The 19,536-nt window shown below is 45.0% G+C and overlaps 1 protein-coding gene across 1 annotated transcript in view; it reads left to right on the top strand.

Annotated features, from left to right (window-relative positions):
* The window catches only part of PGR (progesterone receptor), a 62,137-nt gene extending 42,910 nt beyond the window's left edge, over window positions 1-19,227 (top strand). The window contains exons 5-9 of the mRNA XM_083736383.1: window positions 8,823-9,125; window positions 12,253-12,397; window positions 15,573-15,703; window positions 16,838-16,995; window positions 18,535-19,227. Of these exons, the coding sequence (XP_083592509.1) occupies window positions 8,823-9,125; window positions 12,253-12,397; window positions 15,573-15,703; window positions 16,838-16,995; window positions 18,535-18,690 (893 nt within the window). The 3' untranslated portion in view covers window positions 18,691-19,227. The remainder of the gene's footprint in view (window positions 1-8,822; window positions 9,126-12,252; window positions 12,398-15,572; window positions 15,704-16,837; window positions 16,996-18,534) is intronic.
* Window positions 19,228-19,536: the final 309 nt, after the last annotated feature.

The raw sequence follows: 19,536 nt of genomic DNA on the forward strand, positions 1-19,536 counted from the left end.
TTTTTTTGGTCAGGGCCGCCAAGCTTCCCCATGCCTGCTGTTTGCAAGTCAATAGACATGGGATGTTAATTGCATTTGCCTAATTAATGTCACATCTCGTTTGGCCCCGAGTGCCTTCACGACTTCCCGGGTTTTTGCAAACTAAATTTACTGCTGGCAGAGAGAGGCAGTGCAAGCCTACGTGGATCATTAGCAAACAAGTCGAGCCCATTGTGCTAACCTTCTGATCCTAGCAGCTGGCGACGTAACTGCCTTTCCAGGACTTCAGAAGCTGTTAAATTTTAACATTGCCATTAATGGATAGATCCTGTTAACCATCTTCCATTTTGGAAGGGTGGAGTGCAGATCGGCTCACTAAATTACAGGTAAATTTGCGGAATGCAGCTGAAATAAATGTAACATTTGTATGAGGAGTGACAATCATTTCATTGATGAGGGGAAAGAGAAATTATCCAGCCATTTCTTGTGTGTGGCTCAACATTTGGGGTGACTGTAGCATTGCATGTCCCCTCCCTCCTTCCCCTCTTCTACCAGTACAAATACAGTGGTACCTCGGGTTACATATGCTTCAGGTTACATACACTTCAGGTTACAGACTCCGCTAACTCAGGAATAGTACCTCGGGTTAAGAACTTTGCTTCAGGATGAGAACAGAAATTGTGCAGTGGTGGCGCAGCGGCAGCAGGAGGCCCCATTAGCTAAAGTGGTGCTTCAGGTTAAGAACAGACCTCCAGAACGAATTAAGTTCTTAAGTTCTTAACCCGAGGTACCACTGTAAATCTGTATAAAGTGGTGCTTCAGGTTAAGAACAGTTTCAGGTTAAGAACGGACCTCCGGAACGAATTAAGTACTTAACCCGAGGTACCACTGTATATTACTTTGGCCATCACTTCACATACTTCACAGTGAGTTCAACCTAGAGGGAGGTATTCAACTCATTATGAGTAAACATAACCTTAGCCATGTTCATTAATTCTAATGGGTCTCAGTAAAACGTAGCTTAGGAGCGCCTAGTGTATTTCCAGAAATTTGCTAGGGAAATTTGGGTGGGGTACAGGTATTGGTGCGGGTGAAAGGTGGCCATCACAGAAAAAACACACGATGCCTAGAATTCAGATAAGATCCTGCAAAGGTAGGGGTAGGAAAGAGAAACTTCTCAGAAATGTTCTCCAGAAAATGTCTTCTAAGAAATTTCAGCTTTTCTCTGCTTCAAGGAGCCATTGGAAGGCAACACATTTTTTTTTGTTAAAAAAAGATTGCTCTAACTGTTGACAGCTCTTAAGTTCTAGAAACTGTCTTTTGATCCACAGTGCAGATGTACAACATCTGGCTTTGTAGCTGTTCATTCTGCAGTTGGGCCACACTACACACGCTGTTGTGCAACAGTGTGTGTGTGTGCAACTTATTTCCATTTGATGAAAAGCAGCTGCCAGAGCCTGCTTCTTTTGAGATTTTCTGTCCAAAATTCACCTCCCTACCCAAGCTGCTAACCCTGCCAAGATCTTTTCCTTTGAAGAAAAAAGTGCACTAGGGTGGATATGTTGTTGTTGTTGGTGGTGGTGGTGGATATGTTGTTGTTGTTGTTGTTGTTGTTGTTGTTGTTGTTGTTGTTGTTGTTGCAAGTCAAGCCAACTTAGGATTCAGCTAGTCTGGTAAAGAAAAAGCGATTTATATGAGTTGTATGTGCAATATAACATTGTGCCACCAGGTGATGACGTACAGTCCCGTTTCTCTCTACCTGTTTTCCCTGTTTAAATTTACAGCACATTCAATTGAAATGCTTTTTTGATGTGTCTAGATCTAGCCTTGCACTCATTGCATGATATACAGTGGTACCTCAGTTTAAAAACAGTCCTGTTTACGAACGATTCAGTTTACGAACTCCGCAAAACCGGAAGTAGTGTCACAGTTTGCAAACTTTACCTCAGTCTAAGAACAAAATCCAAATGGTGGAAGGGCACCGGTGGTGGGAGGCCTCATGAGGGAAAGCGCGCCTCGGTTTAAGAACGGTTTTGTTTTAAGAATGGACTTCCGGAACGGATTAAGTTCGTAAACTAAGGTACCACTGTACTGAGTTTGGTCTTCACAGTCTTCTTTCAACTTGACTTCACAGTCTCTTTGTAACTCACCCCCCACTTACCCCCAACTGAGTCCTACCTAGCATTTTATCTTTTCAGGTTCTGTCTATAAATTCTCCACTTCCTCTTGAGATTGGTTGACCTGACTGGCTTCTGGGTCTTCAGGAGGGTGACCCAAGGTCTGTCCATCACTGATGGAGGAACATGGGCTTGTCTTTGGGTTTGCCAGGCACTCTGGGCTTAAGAGAGCCTGGCGGGTTTAAAGTCAAAGTAGTAGGCCAATATGTTTCCACAGTCTCGTAGCTCTAAGCTGAGGAGAAGAGGCTGAGAGCCAAAGCAAGCCTCTTTTGTGGGCAGAATCCCCAGCTGCCCTGCCCAGTCCCAAGTTTGGAGGGGTTCAGAGAGATTGGGGGGTTGCTACTGGTCTTGTGCTGTGTTCCAAAAGGGCAAAAATCATTCCTCATCTTTCTTTGCTGGAGGGGGGGTGTGTCGGCATGGTCACTGGTCACGCCCAAGTTTTAGGGACCCTCCGCTGTGCCTAAAATTCAGCAGAAATGCCCAGCCTTCTTTCAAACAACTCAGGAAAGAGCTCTGAACCATTCCCTTATTCCGAATAGGATTCCTCGCAAGAAAGGGAAAAGTTGACAGCTATGCTCTGAACAGCCAGCAGCTATTTTTTTTTAAAAGACAACAGCTGTAATGACCCGCCAAATAATAGCGATAAGTATTTGCTAGAACTGCTTTGTTTAATGGGGTGTTTGCGTTCCAATTTGCATTTATAGCACCGCAATTAAGTATTCTTCCCTTGTTACTACTTCTAAATGTCACATTCCTTCACTCCTTCTCGTTTGGCACCTGTGTTGGCTCTGTCATCATTTTTCCGACAGTTTCCCTGCGCAGGATTGAACACTATTGTTCCGCTACTGCTCAGAGACAATGGCTTTGCCCATGAGATCATCATAATTTCATTAGTGACCAGAGGCATAAATGAGACCAAAATCCTTTGTAAAGCTGATCAGATCACCATCGCACATTATTTTTAGTTTACTTTGTTATATTTATTATTCTCATTCTGTGAAGCCTTAGGCAGGGTCAAGGGTTAGCAAACTGTTTTGCCCAATCCAGTTGGTTTTTTTTTTTTATGGAGTGTGGCAATGGAGATGGGGAAGAAGTTTGATTCAGTTCACATTTAAAGGCATACCTACTTAATTTACACTTTCCAATAGAATATGTAAGCCAAAGGGCACCCATCCTTCGAAATTCACATTTCTCCAAATTTTTCAGTGCAGTCCTGCAGCCAATGTATAAAATGCATTTACTAAGAGTAAACAATGCGTATGTGTCAGGACTGCCTCTAGGTCCCAGCTCATAGAGGACCAACGCCCGGTTGATGTAATGTACAAAAGTCTTTATTGAAGTTTAGTTTCCATTTCAAACCCCAGAGCGCGCAGCCCTACGTCTAGACTCTAGATCGGCGAAGTCCCCTCTGAGTCACTATCCCTTCCGCACCAGTTCAAGATCCTAGCCCGGCTCCACCTCCTGCGCTGTTCCTTCCTCCTCTGGGTCCTTCTGCCCCCTGGGGTTTCCTCCTTCCTGGACTCTTCTGATGCTGACCCCCCTGAGTCTTGCCCTTCCTTCCGGCGGGCTTTAGGACCTGGCTCCCTATCCGGGCTCCCTGCTGTGCCGCTCGCCTGTACATTTGAACTTGGCGCGCGCGCCCAGCCGGTAACCTTCCTCCTGACCGTTTCCCCGCTCTCCGATGTGGGCGTGGTCAAACCTGACTCATCTCCTCTCGCTGGTGGTGAGAACACTGGTCCCGATTCCTGGGACTCCCCCTCCCTACTGCGCTCTGGTGGGGAAGCTGGTCCTGATTTCCAACTGCTGCTCAGGGAGTCCCCGCTGGCCCCTTCCTCCTGGGGTTTTCCCCCTGGAGCCCCCCTTGCCCTGGCCATCGGCGCTCCCTTATGTGAATCTTCCGATTCGCTGGAGAGGCTCGTGGAATGACTCTGGCCACTGTCACTGCCTCCACACCCTCCTGTGTCTCTGCTCCTGAACCCCTGACAGTATGAATGCATATATTAGTTTTTTTAAATCCCCAAATGCATTATATAAGGGGAAATAGCCTTACAAAAAAAAAAAAAAATGAACGCACGGGAAAATTGCATACTGTAATGTGTACATTAGGAGAAATTTGCACAGATGTGCTGACGAATTTTCATGGGGATTAAGCCTCGCCTTTTCTCCTGCAAAATGCTTCTCTTTCGGGCTGGGCTGGGTGTGGGAGAGAGTGAGGATGGCATTAAGGTTCCTTGTGGCTAGCAGTGCACCAAGAAGGGTGAGGAAGGCAATTCAGCTGGTGAACCTCCCCAATTTGCACTTTATGAAATGCAGCCATCTTTCGAAAACCTCACTTCTCCTAACTTTGCAATGCATTTCTTCAGGCAAGCAGTGCGCCCCCCCCCCCCACAGACACACACAAATGCCTACACTGTGGTAAAGTGTGCATAAAATAACATACACAAATACATTTTACAGTGGTACCTCTAGTTGCAGACTTAATCCGTTTCGGGGTGCCGTTCACACCCTGAAAAGTCTGTAACTAGAGCGCCTCTTCTGCACATGTGTATGGCGCAATCGAGTGCTTCTGTGCATGTGCAAGGCGTGCAGATCATTCTGAACATGCATGAAGTGTGCAGATCGCTTCTACGCATGTGCGGGCGGCGAACCCGGAAGTAAACACTTCCAGGTTTATAAGTTGAAAGTCCGTAACAAGAGCAGAACGCAACACGAGGTATGACGTTAGGGGACATGGCTTTGCAAAATAATGCATTTTAGGCATACAAACAAACACTCTGAGAAGTTCATGCAGAAGTGCTGGTGAATTTTCATGAGGAACTGTTACAGGAAAATGGGCAAACCAATGTTAAGATGTGGAAAACTGAAAGGTGGAGAAATGAGAAGCTGAGAGAAGCAGGAATTGAGAAATTTGCCCATCCCTAGTAGTGAAGGCTAAATAGTTATTCAACCTGCTACTAACCACTGGAGAATCTAGTACAATGAGCCCCTTTGTGTCCCTTTTCAATAAACCTAACAGCTATCCTATCTATACCACATCCCAGGAGGGGGGGGGGAATGAAAACCCTTTGCCAGTAAGATTTTTCACAAGATGTTACTTCAAATTTGTCTTTGAAATCTTGATCTGTCACCCCTGCTTTGTTCTCTAGGCTGGGCCCACTCCTTCTGGAGTACATAGAGAACTAAGAGGGCAGAGTGACCTTGGAGGCAGAATTATGGTAGTCTGTTGGGAAATAATAAATCGTCAACATTTTTCACCTACTTATTTGGTGAAGCATTCTTCATAGAAACTTGTCTGTTTGCAGTGAATTGTCTAGCACAGCTTGGTACCTTCTCTTCCAACTTTCTTCCACACCCTCGGGAAAAGTGGAATAAATCTAAATCGAGAATTAGGTATGAATAGTTCTGTAGGAGACCAAACAGACTATTGATCATCCCTTGCCTTTTCCTCCAGTGCTACTCCTAAGGTCCAGAGAAGACAAACACCAAATGTTGTCTAATGCAGAATATGGATCTGGGAGAAACTTTATGTTTTTCTCTGGATATTTCCACATTGCCTCAAAAGCTGCTCCATGTTTCTGACATACATCTGCAAAAGGGAAGGAGCAAATTTCCCCATTTATTGTATGCTTATGCTGACTTCGCATGAAATTTAAATCCAAACATCACTGTGCTGTGTTCCTTTCTCACAATGTAAACCTCTGCAGTTTTACTCAGAAGTAAGTGCCACTGAGTGCTGCTGTATTCAGTGGGGCTTGGTCCCACAAAAGCATTGTGTAGATTGCAGCCTAAAAGTCACAGAAATCTGACTTAATTCCCCATGGTGTTTAATGTTTTAATTTGTTGGAAGCCACCCAGAGTGGCTGGGGCAACCCAGTCTGATGGACAGCACAGTCTTCTCCTTCTCCTTCTCCTTCTCCTTCTTCTTCTCCAACTAAAAGGCATAGAAACCAGATACTGAAGATACTAGCTATTTCATATCTATTAGATCTAACTAGCATTCATTAGGTTCCCTATTCAAAGAAAAGATTGGATACCTATGTGGAAGGACGTGTGGGTCCAGAATTGGCCTCCACAGTCACTTACAGACTCATTGTTAAAATCGTGTTTATGGAAGACAATCTTATTTGGCTACAAGTGATCGCCAAAGAAAAAGAGAATATTTCCCTGCCCAATTGCTTTCTAGCCTGTTATTTTGACCCTCCTCCATTCTGTGAAGCATCCCTTTTCCTTCTTTTAGGGCTGCATTCATACAGCATTTGATCCCCTTTCCCCTACATTTCCCCATACTGTTAATTTCTGCATTATATTTGAACTTTCACATGATGTAAAAGCCACTTCTGGAAAAGTAATGGAATGTAGAGGTTGCTTAGCACTCATTTCCATGTTATGCTGGAGGAGTGGGGGAACCCTGTTGACAGCCCCCTTAACGTGGAAAATCGCAGGAGCAAAGTGATGACATAAGCAGACCCAACTTTCTAGGCCAGGGTTGGTGCACTGCATATGGCTGGCAGGTTGCACACCTGTCTATCACTTGACATTACAGTGACACCTGGTGACCCATTTTTGCCCATGCAGTTTGAAACACAGCCTTGTAGCAACAGTCAGCAGTTGCAACACCATTTGCATGGGGCTTCCCATGTGCCAACAATCCGTTTGTTTGCAGGCAACCCATCTGCAATGCCTGCAAAGTCCCTTTTATCAAAGCCCCACCTTGGGTTGTAGGGCAGGTGGCCGTGGCTAGGCTGAAACAGCTTCACAGACCTAGTGGATCTCATTCAGCCCACACCCCTGTTCTAGACCAGGGCAAGGGTGAGAATTGCCCATTTATTGCTATAACCTGCCTTGAGTCTATGGGGCACAGCAGACTATAAACCTAAATTTGCAGAAGATGATCCAGGATGTGGCTCATGATATTACATAGCTATAGTGTCTCTGCTCCCGAACTTAGTTGGTTCCATAGGCAACAATAGACCCAAAATGTTTAAGTTTAATAACAGGCAACCATCTCCAGCTTGACTTGGAACATGTTCACCTAAAATACGGTGATTCAGATTCATTTTTATAGCAGGTCCAAAGTAACTTGGTATATGCTTGGACCCATGCTCAGCTCCAAGTCTTGTTGCACTGAGTTATGGCATCCGGCACAAAATAAGCTTGGAGATCCCTTTTTTAAATACCTGCCCAATGGAGCACTACAAGCCCCAGAAACCTTGCCTTTCTGTGCCATTTTACTGGGCAGCACAATGTAAGAAGGAAATTGATAAGCTGGAATGGGTGCAGAGGAGAGCAACCTCAGCGGTCTGGAAACCAAGCCTTATGAGGTGGGTACGTTTGGCCTGGAAAAGAAGAGACTGAGATATGGCAGCTGTCTTCAACTATCTCAAGGGCTGTCACATGGAGGAAGGAGCATGCTTGTTTTCTCCTGCTCTGGGGGGTAGGACTTAAACCAATAGCTTCAAGTTACAAGAAAGGAGATTCCAACTCAACATCAGGAAGAATGATCTGACATTTGTTTGACAGTGGAATAGACTCCCTCAGGAGGTTGTAGACTCTCCTTCCTTTAAAGCAGAAGTTTAAAAGCAGAGGTTGGATGGCCATCTGCCATGGATGCTTTAGTTGAGATTTCTGCATTGTAGGGGGTTGGAGTAGATGACCCTTGGGTCCCTTCTAACTCTACAATTCTGTGTTTCTATGATTCTCTTGTAATGCCCCTGCTGCCCTCTTCTTTTTCTGCAAAACATAGCTGGCAGTGATAGAATGCAGCCTTGATTCAGTACCATGATTGCAGAGAATTGCAAGTTTCCAAGGCTTGGGCGGTCCTTGCTACATTTCTCAGACTCCTGGCAACTACAAGTTACAGCAGGGAATGAAAGGGGTTGCTTTGGTGGCCAAACTACCATATTTTTCCATCTCTAGGATGCCCCATGTATAAGACCCCCCTATTTTTAGGGACCCAATTTTAAGAAAATGAGGGGAGATGGCCCGGTGGGTGGGAGCGCAGCCTCCCCTGTTGCTGCCACGTGGGGGGAAAGGATCCAGGGAGTGCCCGCCATGCGCAGCGGCATTGGGGGAAGTTGCACTCCCGCCAATGAGCTGGCTGGCGGCGTGCAGCTTCCCCCCCCCCCATGCAACTGCGGGCAGAAAACACCAACCAGATCGCTCCCCCCTCACTGCAGCATTGGGGGAAGCCACGCTCCCGTCAACCGGATGGCTGGCGGCGCCCCGCTCTCCCCCCCCCCATGCCACTATCCATGTATTGGACGACCTCAGTTTTTTAATGTGATTTTTGAGTCAAAAAACCTTGTCCAATACACAGAAAAATATGGTAACTATGAGTGGAGCCTCAGCAGTAGCAGATGGTGAAGTCTCTTCATTTACCTTACCTCTGGTCAGTTGCATTGCTGCTGTTTACCAGGAGAGTGAGGTGGTGGCGAGCTCAGCATGGTACCAATTCATCATTAGCTAAGAACTTTAAAGCAGAGTTGGTTTGTTCTCTGATCTCACCAGTTCCCAATATTAGCTGCGCTACTATGCATATGACATTGCAATTGTACAAAAAGCTGCTTATTGAATTACCGTAAGTATGCATGCTTATATGATGTTTTTATCTGCTTTGCATTTCTGTTTCTGTTTGCTGCCCCTTAGATGTGTGTTTTTGGATTGCAGGTCGAAAGTTTAAGAAGTTCAATAAGCTCAAAGTGCTGAGAGCATTAGATGTTGCACTCCAGCCATCGGTAGCCCTTCCTAAGGACGGCCAAACCCTGGCACAAAGGCTCTCTTTTTCTCCAGCACAAGAAGTCCAGCTTATTCCTCCATTGATCAATGTCTTGGAGAGCATCGAACCGGAAGTGGTCTATGCAGGATATGACAACACACAACCAGAAACCCCAAGTGCTTTGTTGACCAGCCTCAATCAACTATGTGAGAGGCAGCTCCTCTGTGTAGTCAAGTGGTCCAAGTCATTACCAGGTAACGCTTTGGGTAACAGTACCGCTCTGTTCTGCTTTGTTCAGACCTTATCTGGAGAACTGCATCCAGTTTTGAGAGTCACAGTTTAAGAAGGAAATCGACTAACTAGAATGTGGTCCAGAAGTAGGTGAGAAAGATGGGGAGGGACTATGAGACCAAGTCCTATAATGAAGGACTGAAAGAATCCGGTATGTTCAGCCTGGGGAAAGGATGCTCAATAGTCATCTTCAAATATTTGATGGAGCAAATTTGTTCTCTGCTGCTTCAGAGGGCAGGATTCAGGCCAGCCTTTTCAAATTACCAGAAAGGGATTCCAACTAAACATTAGGAATAAATTTGTGATGGTATGGGTTGTTTGACTTGTTAACAATACTGCGCTAAATGAACCAATTGGCTTGGTAAAAGACAATGTAGGCATTGTAAAAATGATAATAACATAATAATAATAATAATAATAATAATAATAATAATAATAATAATAATAAAAATCAGCTGCAATAACACGTAAGATAGATATTAAGTTATCTCATGTGTCCTATCCACAGCTTTCCCCTGCTGCTGTGATATTTAGGTGTATCTTGAATACATTATTATGCCAACAGGCCTGTGAAGTTGTTTAATTTTTATTTTGATTAGCCAGCCATCTTAATGATTATCTGTATTTTTAATTTTGAAGGGTTTAAGGATTTGACACTGTTCACCACCCTGATATTTGTCATGATATGGTGGCAAAGGAATACTTCTATAAATAAATGGTTCAGATGCTTTAATAGGACACCGATAGGATGTTTCACCATATATTTAAAGCACATCCAAAGTATATTTAAACCACAAGGCTTCCCCCAAAGAATTCTGAAAACTGTAGTTTCACACTCACAAAGCACCCTTAACAAACTGCAGTTCCCAGGGTGGTGTGGATCTGCCCTCTGTTCATACTGTCTTCTGCTTAGACAACTCTGTTCCCCTTGCTGTTGTGAAATGAAAAGGAATTCCAGGCATCTGATTGGTCCCTGTGAGAACAGGATTCTGGGTCCAATTTGCCTGTGGCTTGATCCATCATGTGGCTTGATCTCCTTTTGTTCTCATGGAGGCGGCACATCTGAGGGTTCAGGCAAGTTCATATGAGGAAAGGCAGGTTAAACATTCATTTAATCCCTTGGAACAATTCATGGGCAAGGCTTAAATCTAGATCTAATCCCTTGTGACCACATTTCCTTCTAACCAACGAGTTGGTTTTAAAGCATCCATATTATTTTAGCTCAGGTTGAACAGGATAACATCTGGTGAATGGATGTGTTGCTTGTTTCTTGTTTTAAAAAACGTTTACTCTATTACATGTATTATTTTAATGAGGGAATGTTTCCATATTTTCCCATGCAATAAATTTCCAACATATCTACTTCCCTGACCTAACTGTTGGTTCCTGTCGAAAGATAGACTATACAATGGCTATGCAGTACCTCAGGGGTCAGCAACCTGCGGCCCATGTGCCACAAGCAGTCCATGGGGGTCGTTTAAATGGCCCATGAGCCACCCCCGAACTGAGCCACCTGCTGGGCGAGTCCCTGCACGCTGTGCTAAACAGATGCAGCAGGGAGCGGGGACTCACTTCCGCGGTGCAGGAAATCGCATCTGCACAGACACGATCCAGCCCATGGAGTGATCTCTGCGGGAGTGAACCATCCAGGCGAGGTGAACTCTGCAGTACCTCTCCCACCAGAGATGGCATACTGCTGAATACTAGTTGCAGGAATCGACAAATGGGGACGGTGCCATAGCACTTGTGTCCTGCTTGTGAGCATCCCATAAGGGCATCTCTCTGGCCACTGAGAGAGCAGGATGCTGCAGCAGATGGCCTCGTGCTTCTTGCATTCCTATAGCCCTCAGGGCTTCAAACGGGAGACTCCTGTGCCTTTCTCAGCATTGCTTTAATCGTTGTTTCAGCAAGGTGGCTGCGGGGAGAGGAGATGTGTGCTTCTCTTATTTACTGAGCATATTAATGCAAACCCAGCTTGTCCACAGTAAGAAGATTGCATAGGCCAAACCTGCATAATTTGAGACCCTCTGTGCCAGATGCCATCCACCGTACATGCCTTTTGAAATGAGAAGGGCTGCAAATTCTCTTTCCTTTTTTCTTTTTAAATCATTTTTATTAGTTTTTGCATATATTTTCCAAACAAAACATCACATCACATCATCCTCATTTTGGCTATTATAGCCTGTGACTTCCGTCAATGCTGTCTAGGGTTTTCAAATTTCTTGTCTGATCTCGCTTTTTATTATTATAATTAGTGCTTTTAAACTTCGTCTCCTAATTATTTCCTTCCTAAATCATTTTACAATAATTTATACAGTCCTCCTTACAAAACTTCTTGTAAGCGAAGTTACATGAATGCAATTGTCTTCCAAATAAGGCATATATTTCTTCCAATCCTTAAGGAAGTCCTGGTCTTTCTGGTTCTGAATTCTCCCAGTCAACTTTGCCAGTTATAATAATAATAATAATTTATTATTTATACCCTGCCCATCTGGCTGAGTTTCCCCAGCCACTCTGGGCAGCTCCCAATCAAGTGTTAAAAACAGTACAGCCTTAAATATTAAAAACTTCCTGCTTAGCTGCTTATTTCCTTCACATCTGAAGGGAGGGTGTTCCACAGGGTGGGCGCCACCACCAAGAAGGCCCTCTGTCTGGTTCCCTGTAACCTCACTTCTCACAATGAGGGAACCGCCAGAAGGCCCTCAGTGCTGGATCTCAGTGTCCGGGCTGAACAATGGGGGTGGAGACGCTCCTTCAGGTATACAGAACCGAGGCCGTTCTGGATCCTCCATCAGTTTTATTTGCTACTCCTCCTTCACTGGTAATTCTTCCTGTTTCCGTTGTTGGGCTAATAGTACTCTCGCTACTGTAGTTGCATATAAAAACAAGTTTTTATCCTGTCTATTAATTTCTGTCCTTCAATACCAAGTAAAAATGCTTCTGGTCTTTTCACAAATGTATATTTCAACATTTTCTTCATCTCATTATATATCATTTCCCAGAAGCATTTTACTTTTTTCAAGCCCACCACATATGGTAAAAGGCACCTTTTCACGTTGTTAACCTGCCTCCTCCTCTCCACTTTTCCAGGATTCCGGGGCCTACACATCGATGATCAGATAACCCTTATCCAGTACTCCTGGATGAGCCTTATGGTGTTTGCCATGGGATGGAGGTCTTATAAGCATGTCTGTGGGCAGATGCTGTATTTTGCACCTGACTTAATATTGAATGAGTAAGTAAAGGATTCCAACTTCTCTTCCCTTAATCACGTGCTTTTGCTCTCTAAACATTGCATGCATTAAGCAATGCCAGTTCCAATTACCTGCAGCGGTAGGTAAATATAACAGGAGGTTAAAATAGATGCAGTATTTTAGAAGCCTGGGTGAATAAATATGTTTCCACCTGGTGCCAAAAGAAAATAAGGACCGGCTTGCCAAAATGTTAATTGCCAGGAATTGGAAAGGGGCTACGTTACCAACAAAGGCAGACTGGCAAAATAAGCTGTGTAAGTATCTGTAATTGGCTAAAATGACATCGATAATTAGACAACAATCAAACCAAAAACTTTTTTAAAAGAGTGGGAACGTGGGAAATAATATCTGGCAAAATATTGTTCCCAAATCAAACCCTTGATATGTATTGAATAAATTTCACAAAGTAAAAATTCAGATAGGTAAGTTATTTATTGTGTGTAAATGAGATAATAATCAACACAATTGAAAAGAAAATAGGATAGAAGAAGCTGCAGTGAGGTGGTAGGAAGTCATGGGTGAAGAAATGTGGATACTGTTTGGATTTGTTTTATATTTAATATATGTTAAAGTATGGATTGGAATATGTAACTGTCTAATGAAAGAAAATTAAATTTAAAAAATTGAATGTAAAAAAGAAAAAAAAAAGGAAAGAAAAGAAGGACCAGGTGAATATTTTTGATGTGGTGAGTTCCATAAATGTGGCACTATGAGTGGAAAGGTCCCATCTCTGATCACCACCCACATTTCTTCTATTGGAGGGTGAACATGGAGCAGCTGATCGGAGACTGAAGCTAATAAATAGGTTCATGCTCCCAAATAGTTTAAGGGTGTATAGGTTAAAACCAGCATTTTGAATTGTGCTTAGACCGGAAGCTACTTCAGGTGTTCTCAGACTTGCATGATACCTTCTATAGGACCAGACCCAGATAAAACAGGTGCTGTTGTTGGGTTTTGCACTAACTGCCGTTTCTGAACAGTCTTCAAAGGCAGCCCCACATATAGTGCATGGCAGCAGTCAATTCAAGATGCTGGCAGTGCATGCAAGACTCTCTCTGTCCAGGAGGAGTCACAGCTGGTGATGGTGATGATGGGGGCTTCAAAACCCAAAGGCCACATGGACCTTTAAAGATACCGTATTTTTCGCCCTATAGGACGCACCGGCGCATAGGACGCACCTAGTTTTCAGGGGGGGAAATCAAGGAAAAAAATATGATTTCCCCCCCGCAGCTCTGGGAGCAGCGGACAGGCTGCACGCAGCCTGTGCGCTACTCCAAGACCTTCTTCCTGCTTTTGTGGGAGGTGGCGGAATTCCCCCACCTCCCGCAAAAGCCCACAGGAGCCGCGCGTGACTCCTGCGGGCTTTTGGACCAGGAGAGAGAAGGGACTGAAATGGCCAGTCAGTCCCTTCTCCCTCCTTGGGGAAAAGCCCCCAAGAGCGGCACCCTCTTTAAAGGCTGCGTGGCTCCTACGGGCTTTTCTAGGAGGTGGGGGAATTCCCCCACCTCCTAGAAAAGCCAGCAGAAGCTACACAGCCGCTTTAAAGAGCGCAGGGCTTTTGCCTGCTTTTGCGGGAGGTGGGGGAATTCCCCCATCTCCCGCAAAAGCCCACAGGAGGGAGAAGGGACGGACTCCGCCAGTCTGTCCCTTCTCCCTCCTTGGGGAAAAGCCCCCAAGAGCTGCGCGCTCTTTAAAGGCTGCGCGGCTCTTGCTGTCTTTTCTGCGAGGTGGGAAATTCCCCCACAAAAGCCCACAGGAGGGAGAAGGGACGGACTCCGCCAGTCTGTCCCTTCTCCCTCCTTGGGGAAAAGCCCCCAAGAGCTGCACGCTCTTTAAAGGCTGCACGGCTCTTGCCGGCTTTTCTGCGAGGTGGGGGACTTCCCCCACCTCCTAGAAAAGCCAGCAAAGCCTCACAGCCCCTTTAAATAGCGCAGGGCTTTTGCCTGCTTTTGCGGGAGGTGGGGGAATTCCCCCATCTCCCGCAAAAGCCCACAGGAGGGAGAAGGGACGGACTCCGCCAGTCTGTCCCTTCTCCCTTCCTTGGGGAAAAGCCTGCTTTCTACCACCGCCAGCCTCCAAGCTGGGTTGGAGAGTAGCAGGAAGGCTTCGCGCCCCTTCCCACTGCCCCCCATCCTCTGGGGCTGGCGATGGGGGAAGCGCTGCTTTCCCAACCGCCAGCCTCCAAGCCGGGTTGGAGAGTAGCAGGAAGGCTTCGCGCGCCTTCCCACTGCCCCCCATCCTCTGGGGCTGGCGATGGGGGAAGCGCTGCTTTCCCCCACCGCCAGCTTCAAAGAGCAGACTCTCCTGGCTTCAGCAGAAGCAACGCGAAGCCTCTGGAGCGCAGGCTTCGGAGGCTTCGCGTTGCTATCGCTGAAGCCAAGGAGCCTGCATTCGCCCCATAAGACGCACACACATTTCCCCTTCATTTTTGGAGCTGGAAAAGTGCGTCTTATAGGGCGAAAAATACGGTAAGTCTAATCTGATGGTTCCTTTAGACTGTGAGCCTGATCTTTCAAGGGGAGTGCAACTCCATGCAGTCCAGATGGAGCCATCCGTAGTACTTCCATCAAATCTGGATTGAGCTTCAGTTCATTGGCTTTCTTCCAATCCATTTTTGATTGGAGGAGGGAATTGCCAAGAATTACACATGGGTGACTGAGACCAAAAGAGTGTATAAAGCGACTGAGTCAATTCATGGCAGAATTGAGATTTGAATGGTAATTGTCACAAACACTTTGCTTGAGAGTTCACAACCTTCACATACCCATACTGGGCTTTGGAGAGGATGTATCAGTTAGTTGTTTTACTTACCGATCATCAGATTTTAATGCTTATCACTTATTTACAGTCATATGCCGTAACATCGGCACATGAGATATTTGACACTGTGTTGTTTTATACTGCTGCAAAATAAAATTATTTTTTTAAAGCAACGACTTTGTGGCTTCCAAGCTCATCCACACACACACACACACACACACACACACCCTTCTTGAAGGGCTAACTTTTTATTTTATTTTTATCTGTATGGCAACAAACTTGTTAGTAAGATAAAGTCATGATCCAGCACACTCGGTTCCAAGGTTTGTACACGGAATAATCATGGACTTATTATTTAAGTTTATTTAAGTTTCTTTCTTGTTTTCTGGGTGCAAGGCAGAGGATGAAGGACTCATCATTCTATTCACTGTGCCTGACCATGTGGCAAATTCCCCAGGAGTTTGTCAAGCTGCAAGTAAGCAGTGAAGAGTATCTCTGCATGAAAGCCTTGCTCCTTCTCAATACAAGTAAGACACAGCTGCTTCTTCTTCTTCTTCTTCTTCTTCTTCTTCTTCTTCTTCTTCTTCTTCTTCTTCTTCTTCTTCCTCTTCCTCTTCCTCTTCCTCTTCCTCTTCCTCTTCCTCAAATGGCACATTGTATGTATGCTCCATCCAGCTGCCAGGGTGAAAACAAAAATCTGAATTTTCAAGGACCGCAGGGACATAACTTAACGGTTAGGGACTGTAGCTCAGAGGTGATTCCTAGCAAGTGGTATTCTGAGGTATACTGCCCTTGACGCTGGAGGCAGGACAGAGGCATCATGGCTAGTGCCCGTTGATAGCTTTATCCTTCATGAATGTGTCTAGTTCCCTTTTAAAGCCATCCAAGTTGGTAGCCATCACTACATCGCAGAAGTGGGCAAGGAAGCAGTTTCCTGTTTCTGGTGCATAGCCTTTTCTGTGTCAATTGGCCCTTAAACACATGAGGATGAGCACACAAGTGTGAATAAGAGTAAAGCATTAGGAGGGGAATCTCCTCCCCCCATCAGCCTCACCCATCATGCAAATCTCCCCAGCCTCCAGTTGCTACCCACCGCCCAAACTCTGATCAAACATGGTTAATTTGGTGACGAACTTTAAGTTTGGATATCTGCTTCAGAGGGGCATGGTGGCGCTGTGGCCTAAACCACTGAGCCTCTTGGGCTTGCTGATCAGAAGGTCGGTGGTTCGGTCCCAGCTCCTGTCAACCTAGCAGTTCAAAAGCACATAGTAGTGCAAGTAGATAAATAGGTACCACTCTGGTGGTAAACGGTGTTTCCGTGCGCTGCTCTGGTTTCGGTGTTCCGTTGCGCCAGAAGCGGCTTAGTCATGCCACATGACCCAGAAAAACTGTCTGCGGACAAACACCGGCTCCCTCAGCCTGTAAAGCGAGATGAGCGCCGCAACCCCAGAGTCATCTGTGACAAGACTTAACTGTCAGAGGTCCTTTACCTTTTTTTATCTGCTTTAAACTCTGTCCAACATACCCAGGTAACTTTGTGAATCTGTACAACCCCTGAGAGAGGATGAGAATGCGCTTTTTGCTTTATTTCAGAATTTGAGCAACGGGGGGCGGGGAGACAAAGCAAAACAATGTGTATTGTCTTTCCCTCCCTCTTTCAGTTCCATTGGAAGGTCTCAGAAGCCAAAGCCAGTTCGAGGAGATGAGAACAAACTACATCAGAGAGCTGGTCAAGGCAATCGGGCTGCGGCAGAAAGGGGTCGTGGCTAGTTCGCAACGCTTCTATCAGCTGACGAAACTTATGGACTCCATGCACGATGTAAGTTTATTTCATAAAGTTTATTTCAATCCGTAAGATTTTCTTACTGTTACACACCACCCCAATCTCTGAGCAGTGAAAGACTCCAAGGCTTCGAAGCTCCTGCCCAGGGTTCATTTGCCTTGGAATGAAGGTCAGCTGAGACTGTTTTGTCTTTAGGATATATGCTGTCACCCTATTTTTCGCTCTATAGGACGCACCTTGATTTAGAGGGGGAGAACAGGGAAAAAGAATTCTCCCCCTCTCTGCTCAGCGCCCCTTCAGCGAAGCGGCAGGAGAAACAGAGCCCCTTCCATTTCTCCTCCCGCTTGGCTGAAGGTGCACTGCGCAGCTCTCCCTCTCTGCTGAAGCCAGGAGAGTCTTGCTCTCCTGGCTTCAGCAAAAGGAACCTGAAGCCTTTGGAGCACAGCGCGAGTTCCCGCTGTACTCCAAAGGCTTCAGGTGGCTATCCCTTAAGCCTGGAGAGCGAGAGGGGTCGGTGCGCACTGACCCCTCTCACTCTTCAGACTTCAGCGAAAGCAACGCGTAGCCTCCACAGCGCGGAGGGAGCGCTCCCTCTGTACTTCGGAGACTTTGCATTGCTATCGCTGAAGCCAAGGAGCCTGCATTCGCTCTATGGGATGCACACACATTTCCCCTTAATTTTTAGAGGGGAAAAAGTGCATCCTATAGAGCGAAAAATACGGTATTTACACATTTATGCGTCTTCACCCCGCCCCCAAAAGAAATCTGAAGCCGAGCTTAGAATAGCAATGTGCTATATTGTATATATATGCAATTATGCAATCATTTTCTCCTTGCTAGTAGGGGTGGAATGGAAATTAGGCTTGAGTTCTCACTTAAAGGCAAACCAACTTAATTTGCACTTTCTGAAACAATAGGAGCTATGAAACATAGCCATCCTTCGAAATCTACACTTTTTTTTCAAATTCTGCAATGCATTTCTCTAGCCCAGTAATAATGTGCACATATATGCATGTATTGGGGAAAGGTGTACATAAAATACATTAAAATAACACAAAAATGCATTATTATAGGGGAAATGGCTTTGCACAAATGTGTACATTAGGAAAAAATGCATACAAACCTGTGTATATTTAAGGATCAATTTGCACTAAAATGCCGGTGAATTTTCATGAGGATTTAAAAGAAATACCCTGCAAACTGGGGTGGAAATGTGGAGAATTAAGATGGGGGGGGGGGGGGTTGAGAAACTGAGGGAAAGAGAAACTCACAGATTGGCCCATTCCCAACTCAATCACTGGGTCTCATCCTCACATTGCCACAGTAGCTTAGTGGTCACCTAGAAATATTCACCTGTCATTTTGTCTCCCGCCGTGAAGTGGGATGAGGATGAGATTGTGAGAAGCAGGGAAGATGAGAGAGAAAATATAACTTCCTGCACTGCACACAGCTTCATAAGTATCGGGCAATTATGGGATGTGGGGGGAGGCAGAGTGAAGAACAATGTACATTGTTTGGATAATTTATTGATTTTTTAAATTATTGATTTTCTTGTAAAAAAAATTAAAAATACAGCTTGTGAAACAACTCCATCTCTACTGCTTGAATACTTTCCTCCAATCTCGGGCGCTGAGTGTAGACTTTCCGGAGATGATGTCGGAAGTGATCGCTGCCCAACTACCCAAGATTTTGGCAGGCATGGTGAAGCCTCTCCTCTTTCATAAAAAGTGAAATGCTGTCTCTCTTGGATGCCTCTAACCTCTCCCCCGCCCAGCCCCATCTCTCATTGCAGAGATAACACCCAGCAAATGTACATTTTTTAAAAAATTGTGGGAGTTGGTTCAGGGTTTGGGATTTTGCAGTGCCAGGGTTTTTAGCCCGTGTCTGACACCTGTGAGTTTATTTCTTCAAATCTGCAAATGCTCCACAAATGTTCTTATGGTAAAACTTTCTCCTATTACTATTATTTTACAACAGGTTTTTCTTGGGGGGTGGGTATCATGACCAATATTTGTCATAAGAAATGTTTTATAATAGGCCTGATTGAATTTCTCCCGAGGAATAAACAAGAGATCAGTTTTGTTTCGTTGTTTTCTGAGAACGGAAAGTTACCTTGTACATTTCCCCTCTTCATATTATTCATTTTTAAATTTCTGCAATGTAGTAAGGTTTTAGCTTTTAATACATTTGTGCGAGCACGTGGCTATATGTGTATATGTATATAAAATGCAAAGAATGTGTTGAAAATAAAATATAAATTGTCTTCTACCTTGGGAAATGTATTCTTTTTCTTCTTTGAAATTTATCTTGCTGGTCAGAGGGTGGTGGTGATTTTTTTACAGTGGCCCAGAGAAAACATGAGGGTACTTTCACATATTAGGATTATTTAGGTTCGTGGTTCAATTGTGGCTGTGTTGGTCAGAATCAACAGCAGCACCAGCAGACAAAGGTCTGCATCAGTGGCCTAATATAGCATGAGCTAAACACGATCAGTCTGTAACAGACAAAAAAGTTTAATGGGTTGGCACTTCTAGAAAGAAAGAAAAAGCAAGATGGGGCTTACCACTAAGCATGGAA

This window comes from Podarcis gaigeae, assembly GCF_964106915.1.
Source record: "Podarcis gaigeae genome assembly, chromosome: 4".
Taxonomy (NCBI): Eukaryota; Metazoa; Chordata; class Lepidosauria; order Squamata; family Lacertidae; genus Podarcis; species Podarcis gaigeae.